This window comes from Mercenaria mercenaria, chromosome 11, assembly GCF_021730395.1.
Source record: "Mercenaria mercenaria strain notata chromosome 11, MADL_Memer_1, whole genome shotgun sequence".
NCBI lineage: Eukaryota > Metazoa > Mollusca > Bivalvia > Venerida > Veneridae > Mercenaria > Mercenaria mercenaria.
The window spans coordinates 68671773-68683432 of NC_069371.1; the positions used below are offsets into that span (position 1 = coordinate 68671773).

Sequence of the window (11660 nt, forward strand, 5' to 3'; positions counted from 1 at the left end):
ATCATGATCCTTTTAATGGCATGTGCATGCAGTAGTGAGTGGGAACTGAGATACCAGCGTACATACAAATTTTTTTACCAAATTGGGATGCCGACGCCGACGCATGGGTGAGTCCAATAGCTCTATATATTCTTTGAATAGTCGAGCTAAAAATATTCTATTCTTTTGATGAGTGCGAAGCTATATATTAAATGGTCGTCCTAAGACGCTTGCATTTTAGTTATACAGTTAATTATTAACTCTTTTACAGTTGGACACTTCATTCTCTTTGATTGTGTGAAGGGACAGACAGATGACTCCGTGGTTGATAGCTCATAAACCTACTTATGTCCGGGCTATTTTGATAAAGTTCTGTCTTCTATCCTGTTTCGTTGGTCGTGCCTTTTACTGGTGTTCTCTTGTTGCCAAGGCTTCTGCGAAGTTACTGGCTATATACTTTTCAAGGCTCTGTCTGCGAGTTTTGATTAATATATCTTTTGTCTATGCAGTAAATTCCTGTAGCTAATGTTACATATGCTAAGATATTACTTGGAGAGGAGTGAATAGAAACATTCTATGACCCAGTTTTGAACTATTTGTCTTAGATTTGATACAAATACATTCTGAACATGTAGCCAAGGCTTTCTATTATAACAATTCAGCCTAGTGACCTGGTTTTTGACGCCAAATTATTCAGTAACGATTAACCTTTTACGAAATTTTATTGAGGAAATCACTATGGTTAAGTGTCATTATAGAAACAGTACAAATTGTGACTTATAGGGTCTTGACAAGATAACTGAATATGAAGATGATGATGGACAATCAGGGCGATCAAATGTGAGCTAACATTGATAGAAATGAAAACGTTACCTTACGAAATTGTATCTGAAACACTTTGAAAAGATCTGTCATATTTGTCGCTAATACACTGTTCGTCCATCTTTACATCGGTATACGCGTGTACAGATCTTATAAAAGGAAATGGAATAAATTTTAAAAACTTGCAGAGCTTAGACACTTCATTATATGTTGGCGGACGTTAAAACAAAAGTCTTTTCTAAAGGACATCGACTTTTCTTTAAGGTATGGATAGAGTTTACGAACATATATCCATACATTAGACTTTTTGTTGGATACAAACATTAAGAACAGTTAAGCGCAAAAATATTCTCAGTCACGGATACCATTAAACAAACAATATTCGCTCTTATGTCTTCTTCTTTTATTTATTTTGAAGCAGCAGTATATTGTTCTTAAAGAGTTCAGCAAGATATGTGCAATGTCCATTTTTGCTATCTATCGTGAAACCGTATGAAAAATAGCAAAGGCAAATATACAATTTTTAACACCAAATAATAAATGTTGAAAGGAATGTATATCAAGGCAGAGCAGAAATAGACGTGAAAGAATGATAACCTCCATAAGGTGCATTTTCACCGGCCAGTTATTATGGAGATAAAAATATAGTATCGTCTGATAAACATTTTAAATAGGTTTCATTAAGTTGAATGATATGTTTATACATGTAAGCAGCAAACAATGCATAACATGGTTAGTACATACAAGTAAGTATAACATTATGTAAAAAACGGTATGTATTTAGGATTTAAATGCTTTTTATGCTTTTAAAGTATAAACCATATAGAGACTTATTGTAAGTCTATTAATCACGCTAGTGGAAGATTTTCAAGATGTTCCAATGTGGTTTATACCCTTTCATGCGCACAGAAATAATTGTGTACTTATATTTACAATATAAGCGGGTTGTTTTCTATCAGTATAAGAAAATCTAAATGCCAAAATATCGATATTTTCGACATTAAGATAGGAAAGCCAGAAGACTTATCGCTCTTTATTGTAACTCCCTTTCTAATAGAAATAAGGTTCCCGGTTCAGTTATCATCAGGCCAGTTCTAAATAAAATGCATACATGTAGGTCTGTGCGCGAGTTTTTGAGATATTTGCCCATAATTAATTAGATCCACACATTACCAGCTGCTTTTAAGAAATACTTGGACTTATCTAATATGTCAAACGTTTAAATTTTGTACTTAAAGTTATGTTGCCACTTTTATTAATTTACATATAGCTTGCAATTTATTCATGAAACGATTCCTGTATACCGAGTTATTCTACATTATCCGTATAAATGATGTTACGCCATTATTTCCAGTTTGTCAAACGTGCAAAACTACTATAAATGCAGTGAAAAAATCATATAGTAGTGTCGATATAATTTTGCTCTTCACTGTCAGAAATTTTAGTTCAAATTACATGTAAAATCAAATGTTTGTTTTAAAGCCTTCATCAAATTTCGAAAGAAATTTTCATTGAGGCATTTTTGATCATCTTTTTATGAATGTTGTCAGATTTCTCGTGCAGTCTCGTTTTTTATATGAAAAAAATTCTTTGTTCTTTAAACACAAAACGTTTAATGAATGTAATTATAATTCGGTAAATATAACGTTATGTATAGCATGATTTGTATATACCAGTAAGCATTAAATTGTACATAGCATAATATGTATGCACCAGCTATTATAACGTTATACCAATGAACATGGTGTGCCTATGCTTATCCATATGCATATACAAGTAAGCAGAATGTCATTTAACATTAATTTGTAATTTTTAGTCATGAAAAACTACATTCCTTAATTGAATGTACTAAAATCTAAATAAGGAAACTACTCAAAGCGTACTATTCCCATGTTTGCTTCCGAATCCTTCAGAAAAAGCAGAAAATATGGTGTTAAAACCCAAAACAAAGTTTACGATAAGTGTACAAATAAAAAATAAAAGGCAAAAACAGCAACGTTGACCAGATAGCCTAAGGTGATGTATTTGTCTAACCATATTGGGTCTTTATCAATCCTTTTACCACAGCAGCCTTTACTACAATAGCAGTTAGACTCACAGCATTTACTTTTAAATGTGTTATCACAGCACCCCATTTGCTTGATGAAAACGCAGCTTCCACAAGAGCATACAGGTGGAATACCCACTTCACACCCCCACTCAAGCTCAACACATTTGCAACACAAACAAGTATCTTCAACATTTTCAATTGCCAGCTTTCCCCCATTCATCTTAACTAAACTTCCATCTGGATAGTAATTGTTTGCAGCGGAACAACAGGAACAAACCACGCAAGATAAGCACGAAAAGTTCATGCAACCAATATCGAAAGCAATTAGACAGCAAGCACAGCCAGGTTTTTGTTTACATGTACATTTTCGAAAAACATTTTTCACAAGAGAACCTATCATTGAGACAGATGTCTTTGTTATACTTAAGGAATTACCCTTACAGGTGGACGAGTATTTATAGAGCAACATATTTTGTGGGAGGTCTTCAAACAAAAGAGCAAATATAGTTTCTACCCAGCCGTGTAACAGCTGGAATCCGAAAGTTTCATGTTTCTTTTTTTCGTTCTCTTGCGATTCATCATGTTTATTGTGTTTCTGGTTCTTCTCACAGATTTCACGCCTGGTTTCTCCAACGATATTCAACAACTTCACTATGGCAAAGACAGAGCCAAAAAGTACAAAACCGCTGTACCAAATCGCTGTTTGTGTAGAGAAACAATCTGAAAAGAAAAACAATAAATGAGCATCTCTTTCTAATACATATATGAACAAAAGAAAACAAAACTCTGATTACTTTACATAGTAACACAGTGAAACTTTCATTGTTTTGTTTTTTTTTTAAATAATTATTTACCGTATACATTTTGTATATAACCGTTTACTTTTATGTCCATTGTTATGATTCCAATGGTATAATTATTTTTTGTATACGAAAATAATGTCTTGACTTTTCCAACCTGCTTCAAAATTATTTATCTATTTGCCTAAATCATTTTATGTAATTATCTCTGGTCGTGTAATATACAAATTTACACAGTCACAGATATATATTTATTTACTCACTATCCGTTCCCATTGCACTGTCGTCAAATACTCGCACAGCATCGTCAAATGTCGGAAAAGAGAACGTGAACTTTTCATTAAGTGAAAGTGTGATTTCGTCAGATAGTATTCCCGTAATTTCATCAGACAATAACGTCCAGTCTAACAAAACATCTCCAATGATAAGAAGCGCCGAAAGCACACGTTTAAAGATAGTAAAATAGACATTCCGGATGCCACACCCTGCTCTGTAACTATGAGATGTTGGAACCCCATCCCCGTCTGGAGGAGTGACGAAATCAATGGTAGAATAGCTATTTTCTTGTGCATCAATAGTGCAATATAAGTTGGTATAGTCAAAACTTCCTTGTCCTAAACCTGAGCTTTGCGGTAGATATTCGATGGCTGTAAAAACCAATATCTTAATTTTAGTCTGATGAAGGATACAGCCGAAATAGGACTATGATTTTATAAACAAACATCATCACACCCTATTACCTGATGTCCACCACGCCGAGGGATGCGGCTGCCACAGAGGTAGCAAATCAATAACGGTGAGTAGTGGTGTTAGGTTTTTTAGCTGTATTTTTTTATTTCGACTTTCCATGAAGATATTCAGGTGCAGGCATATATATTATATAAAATTAATCCTGGTTGCCAACTTTGCGAAATAAAGAAGAATTCAGCTGTTAATGGCGTGGTCACACTACACGTTGTTAATCGTAGTAAGGAATGATCGTAGTTGATCGAACTAAGCGTAGTTACACGTAGATAATCGTAGTAAAACGTAGTAATGATCGTAGTTCGAACTTATGATTTGTCCCTAGTAAGCAAATACTTTTTCGACATGTTCAAAATCTGACTACGATTAACTACGATGTTTTGACCCTACTGTGCCCGTAGTTTGAACGTAGTTGATCGTAGTTAAACGTACTTGATCGTACTTAACAGTAGTGTGTATCGTTTTTGATCGTAGTACAAGAAAAACGCATCGACAGTACGGTTCAACTACGATCAACTAGGGCTCCACTACGGCTAAACTAAACTAGGGCTCCACTACGGCTAAACGCTTTTCCGTAGCTCAGCGTAGTTGATCGTAATTTGTCGCAGTTGTTCGTACTTCGATCGTAGTATATACGTAGTGTAACGTAGTAACTCGTGGTAAGACGTAGTGATACCCTAGTTAACCCTACCCGATTTACTCGTAGTTGAACGTAGTTGTTCGTACTTACACGTACTTCAACGTACGACAAACTACGTTTAAAATTAACTACGAAAATGTGACCATTGGTATAGTCACGTATGATAAACTTTACCGAGGGCATTTTTAAATGATGCCCATCCCGCCGAGGTGTCAAAATATAGGATATCGTTACGACAGAGGAAAATTTGGTGTAAAGACTTCTATTTTGGCTGTTTGTTTTACTTTTGAGACCTGGGACATCACGGAATTATTTGCAGCATGCATTGTTTATACTTTGTTTAATAATGGGCGATTTTCAATGGCGAACACCGCTGTAACACAGTGTTAATCAGTCTAGATTGAACTTCTATCTCCAACGTTGTTTTGCTACAAGTCTTCGTGATGTAAACTTAATTTTGTTTCAATTTCTTTTATCATGAAAGATACAGAAATGATGGTGTAAGTCCTGCTGGTATCGGTACTTGCGTTCTTGCTGGTTTCAGTGTTTATATTAAATGATAAATCGTTTTGCAATCAGTCTAGATTATATTTATATAATATATATATCTCATACATTGCATACAGTCTGATACTGTACATGTATAGTGTTGTTTTGCCGCTGAAAGTCTTCGTTTTGTAAAATCATTCTTGTTTCTTTTTTTATCATAATATACAGACATTTGCTGCCAGCAATGAAATCCCGAGTCCTGGTACTTGCGTTTTTGCTGGATTCAGTGTTGAATATAAGTTAATATCAAATATCTTATTATTTTGCATTATCAAGCTTTCATACTGAGAGGTTACTGATAGTAACATAGTTCTACATAAAAGATCAGTTACGCTAGAAAATTTATATTTTGTTGTCAGTGGCATAAGTCAATTGCTCGGTTTTAAATAAAGCCGTTATTCATTAATCATGCATGTTCTAAACAATTTATCTTGTATTCAATTTCAGAACCAAAGATGAAGGCATACATGTGTTATTACTGTAACAATAATTTTAAAGTTAACACTAGAGTGATTGACCATTTAGTTAATTGTCATGTCAAGAGAGATCTATCAAACTGCAATGGAAATAACTAAACCACCTGTTATTACCTGTTACTATCTGAAATGAAGACTTCATTCTGATCAATCTCTATTGACAACTTTAAAAATGTATTCAGTTTTGATATTTTGCCCTGTAACTTCGATAAATGCCCACACGCTGGTCGCTAGAAATAAGTATTTCACCTTCGTTCAGAATCACGTCAGTACATGTTTTTGTCCTATATCAAGCATTCCAATAATAATACATAATAAATGCAAAACGATTTAATATCTAATATTATCCGTAACTTCAACACTGAGTCCTGCAAGAACGCAAGTACCAGGACTTAAGATATCATTATTTCGGTATATTTCATCATAAAAGAAACTGAAACAAAAATGAATTTACAAAATGAAATTTACAGCAGCAGAACCAATCTATACATGTAGCAGATAGTATGAAACGTCGGAGAAAGATAAAAGTTCAATCTAGACTGATTAACACTGTGTTACAGACGTGTTCGTCATTGAAAATCGCCCATTATTAAACATAAGTATAAACAATGCATATGCAAATGATTCCATGACCTCCCAAGTCTTAAAAGCGAAACAAACAGCCAAAATATACGTTTTCACACCCAATTTTCCTCAGCCGTTAACGGTATCCTGTATTTTGACTCCTCGGCGAGATGGGCATCATTTAAAAATGCCCTCTGCGGTAAAGTTTATCATGCGTGACTATAACCCGGGTCCCTTTGGAGGGTCAGATCGTCGGTGTAAGCGTACGGACAGACTTGAAACTTGCCAGGATTATCCCCAGATGATTGGTCGTTTGACGTGTGAGGTAAACTCATTCAAAATATTTTGTAAACACTTCGAATGGGGCCGTTGAATATGACTTTCGCATCAATTTTAAAAAACGTCCAATTTAAACAGCTGAATTCTGATTATTTTGCAATGTTGGTTACCAGGATTAAATATATAGTATGTTAAGGCATTTACACGTATGCTTGCACCAGAATATTTTCATGTAAATTCGAAATGAAAAAATACACCTTAAAAGACTAACACCACTACTCATCGTTATTGATTTCTGACCTCTGTGGCAGCCGCATCCCTCGGCGTGGTGGACATCAGGTAATAGGGTGTGATCATATAGAAGAGATTTTGTTTTTCATTTTGAGAATTGATTTATTATTTTATTTTATTTTTCTTGTTTGGTTTTAATTCTTTGTTATTGTTGTTGCTGTTGTTTGTTGATGTTGTTGTTTTGTTTATGTGTTTGTTTGTTTGTGTGTTTTTCACTTGTTGTTGTTTTTTCCTATTTGTTGTACATTTGCTTTAAAATGGATTTCTTATCATTCATTATAACTGCTTCGTATATGCTGTGTTTAATATTCCCCTTGTCCTTTAAAATTTAGCCATACAACAAAAAGTTAATATTTGTTTTTGAAAGTTAAAACGATGTGTTGTTTGTTGTTTTTTTTCCTGTGTTGATGTTTGTTCGCATGATTGCTTACTCACCACTTTAGCTGATATCGCATGTTCGCATATGTTATTATATCAATTTTGAGAAACACATTTTGTGTCTTTCATTAAAGTAAAAATATATCTTTAAGGACAGCTCAGCTAACTTGGCTGCGTTAACTGACAAATGCAAGAATACAGCGTATACAGAATACAAATATGCCACGAATTACCAGATAGACAACTTATGAATCTTACAATTGGTATTCAAATAATTTTATACAGTTAAAAAATTTACATCATACATGTTTTTTTTCTAATGATTTTGTAAATGTATTATTTTGTTACATTTTTTACACATAAAATTATGCATAGAAACAGAAGGTAACAAATCTTTAGCTTAATTACCAGTATATGCATTTAACCTAAATTGTAGTTTATGGCATGTTAAACGTTTGCTAAATTATATATTTATGTTATTATTATTGTATGTTTGTTATTTTTGGTTGCAGGTTTATCCCGCTACCAAAGTTAAGTGTATTTCTGACAATCATGTAGCATCTATATTTGATTCCAAATCACATCCAAATGAATTTGTTCATGTGCTACACAAAGTAGTCCCATTCATGAACAATGCGGATGAATTATCAATGATCAAGCAGTTCTTATTCATCCTCTATCCATTCACAATGGCCATTTAGATTATATAAGATCTGTTAATGATTAGGTATTCCAGCCCATGGTTACATCACTGACTTCCAGCTGTTCATGTAAGGTCAGGCAGAGTATATCTTAGATATGAAGCACATTAGTATTTGTTTCTTATACATGTATATTTATAGATTGGCATTTAAAATTAAAATAACTCTAGCAAACCCACAACCACCAGACATCTCAAGGCTTTGATTATTCAATGTCGTGTCATTCATATTCAAAAATGTGCTATTGTTATTGTATATGTCGATATTCTTGTGGTATGTTCGATATTCTTATGGTAAAAGTCATTATTGTTATTCTGTTTCGTCATTGTTATTGTACCATTGATATTCTTATTCAACACAATCACATAACATAGAATAAGAATGACACGTTTTGTAAATAGAATCGTCAGGTATTGAACAGCAATGATGATTTTTACCATAAGAATATTGAACATACAATAAGAATAATGACTTATACAATAACAATGGTCATACTTAGATTATTAATAACACGACATTGAATAACAATATCAAAAATACAATAAGAATAACGACATATAGAATAACAATCTTACATGCTTCAGTAACTTTTATGATCAGCTCTAATTAGGGGACACTCTCGAAATAAAGGTAGGGTCTTGATGACCTGGGTGACCAATGTTTTATAATGTCATTTGAATAATAGTTACGTAATAATTTCCGCTATCTTACTTATAAAAGCAACTTCATGTAACATGTTGCCGCAACCAAAAGTTATGTAGATGTCGTTCAAGTCGGAAAATATATACCACAGCAATTTGAAGTTGTGTAAAAATAGATAAAATGAAAGAAATTGTGACATTTTTAAATGAAAGGAATAAGTTTTATATTTGTATGGTGTGTTGGAATAGACTAGAAATGCTTGTTCTTTTCTGACGAAAATAAGAATAAAGCAGGCTTCTCAGGTAAGATACGATTTATAACATACATGTCTTCAATCAAAGCATACTGTATAATAAATTACTGGACTGAAATCATCTTTATAGTGGAAAAGAAATCGTAAAATAATGAAAATTATATGTAGGTTTTCTTATCGTTGAGCGTTCTTTTATCACACGTAAAGAACGCATGGCCTAGTAACTGATAGCTTGTGTAAAATGGTCTATGCATATTTATGAGCTTTTACATATGTTTTAAAGTAATTTATTGCAGTATTTAGAGTATATCATCTTCAAGGTTCGGTCTAATGATTTTACCCTGAGTTATTGTCCTTTGATATTTCATCACTGGAATTCTCTGGAATTCAATGAAACGTCATGGAAAACTTTTCTCTTAAACTGGTATTTGTACATTGTCGTCAAGTTTCGGGCGGAATATTTTGCAATGGGTTATTGCCCTTTGAATATTCAACAAGTAAACTATAGCGCCATTTTGTCCGGAGTATTTCTCAGTAAACACTGACTGGAATGCAGGTAGCATCTTCATGTTTCAGTTCGTTGATTGTTCTACTGACTACTGAGTTATTGCCCCTTGATAATTCATCATTAATAAACTATAGTGTCATCCTTGTCGGGAGTATTACTCAGCAGTCATTGGCTGGAATTCAGCGAAAATTCATCAGGTGCTTTACTTTAAGAAGAGATGCGAATATTTTCTTTATGTTTCTGTCCGATTATTTTTGCGAGTGATTTCACTTTCAAAGTCCAACTTTCCGCTTATATGCTTTTGATATGCAAAAATCATAAGTCAGGGATCATTTTTTTAGTTCCACTGATACTTTCTTGGTTTAGTATGATATTGTGATATTATGGACTGGCCGTCGGAGGAGGCAAATAGTCACAGACCGGGACAAAAGGTCGAGATAGTTTATAACTTATGAAATTGTCGGTTTAATGTTAAACCGAACAAAATATTATATATAAACATTGCATATAATCTTTATTTCAATATATTATATTGTATTGTGTTGCGTTGCGTTGCGTTGCGTTGCGTTGCGTTGCATTGCATTGCATTGCATTGTATTGTATTGTATTGTAATGTATTGTATTGTTGTTATTTGTCCGTGTATTGTATTGTTGTTATTTGTCCGACGGACGTTGGTCGTTTTGTGCAAACACGACTGCCAAATAACCTAATGATAAATGATAAGTCTATGATTCAACTTCGCATATTTTCCTCAAAAACCAGCAAATATCTTTACCAACAATCAAATGTACTGAACTTGGAATAAATAATGATACAATGTTTTTTTATATGAAGCGCTTATTTGATACCGTCTCAAGTCATTCGATAAAAGTATATAAATTAAAAAAACGAAGTGGTATTTATTAATAAAGATTATTTATGAAAGTTTTTAAATCTTTCTAAATTCAATCAAACAAAAAGAGGCAATAACTTTATTATCAAAAAAACAACCTTATTAGAAAAAAGTAAATGAGCAAATAAGTACTTGTGTACTAAATTAATTAAAATGCTTCATATATACATTGCAAACATGTAGTTTATCATAATAGATAAGGACATCAAAGTTTCTTAAGATTCTTTTTCTTTTATACATGAAGCCTAACTGCAGCTATTCATGTAAATCTTCTTTGATTTGGATTAAAGTGAGGTCAATGTAATAAAAACGTTGGCGTAATGTCGTCAATGATAGAGTACTTAAGCTTATATACTTTCGGTGACTCAATATTTGTGTTATATTGCTACAAAAAAAAACAAGTTGACATAGATTTCATTTCCAAACTTCAGAAAAGTACGTGATTTTTTTAAGAAAACGGCTCCTACTTTATACTTATTAATTACCTTAACATGTATCAACAGTTAATGTTTGTAAATAAACGCGTTGAATTTCGAATCAGACTAGAAAATTTAAATATTTACACACCAGTTGATAAAATGAAATATTTGAAATATATGGCTAAAGAATTTCTAATTCATTCCATTTAGAAAAGAAACACACAATTATGTAAGTTATCAACGTTAAAAGATTAAAATACTACCTTCAGGTTCTGCCGCATCCAATCGACTCATCCGGACATCCCCACGGTGAGCACTAAGATTTAACCCACTATCCCGTGAATAGTTTCTGTTAACATTAATTCCGGTTCCTTTCTGCTGGAAGTTGGCAGAGCTTATAGATGTTATCGGTTGTCGTGAATTCATTTTTAGTTATCTTTCTGTGTTTCGAACCCGATAAAATGAAATTCTTTAAACATGATAAGTTATTTAAATCTATTCAAAACTGATAACAGCTGTATGGATTATATACTGGGTTATACATTTGCCGACACTAGAAACAAGCTGTGATAATCCGACACCACTTGCAGTCTTAAGGTGTGTAACATGGTTTTCTGAATTTTAATTTGGTAGCTACGATTTACAGAACAGGCTCTACAGATTTGGCTTGCA

The 11660-nt window shown here is 33.1% G+C and overlaps 1 protein-coding gene across 1 annotated transcript; it reads right to left on the minus strand.

Moving 5' to 3' along the window:
- Nucleotides 1–1189: 1189 nt before the first annotated feature.
- LOC123532190 (uncharacterized) lies at nt 1190–11438 on the minus strand. The gene is made up of 3 exons (XM_045313557.2): nt 11252–11438; nt 3915–4298; nt 1190–3571 (listed from the first exon to the last, which is right to left on the minus strand). The coding sequence occupies exons 1-3, from the start codon at nt 11412–11414 to the stop codon at nt 2754–2756; spliced, it is 1365 nt and encodes a 454-aa protein (XP_045169492.2). The 5' UTR covers nt 11415–11438; the 3' UTR covers nt 1190–2753.
- Nucleotides 11439–11660: the final 222 nt, after the last annotated feature.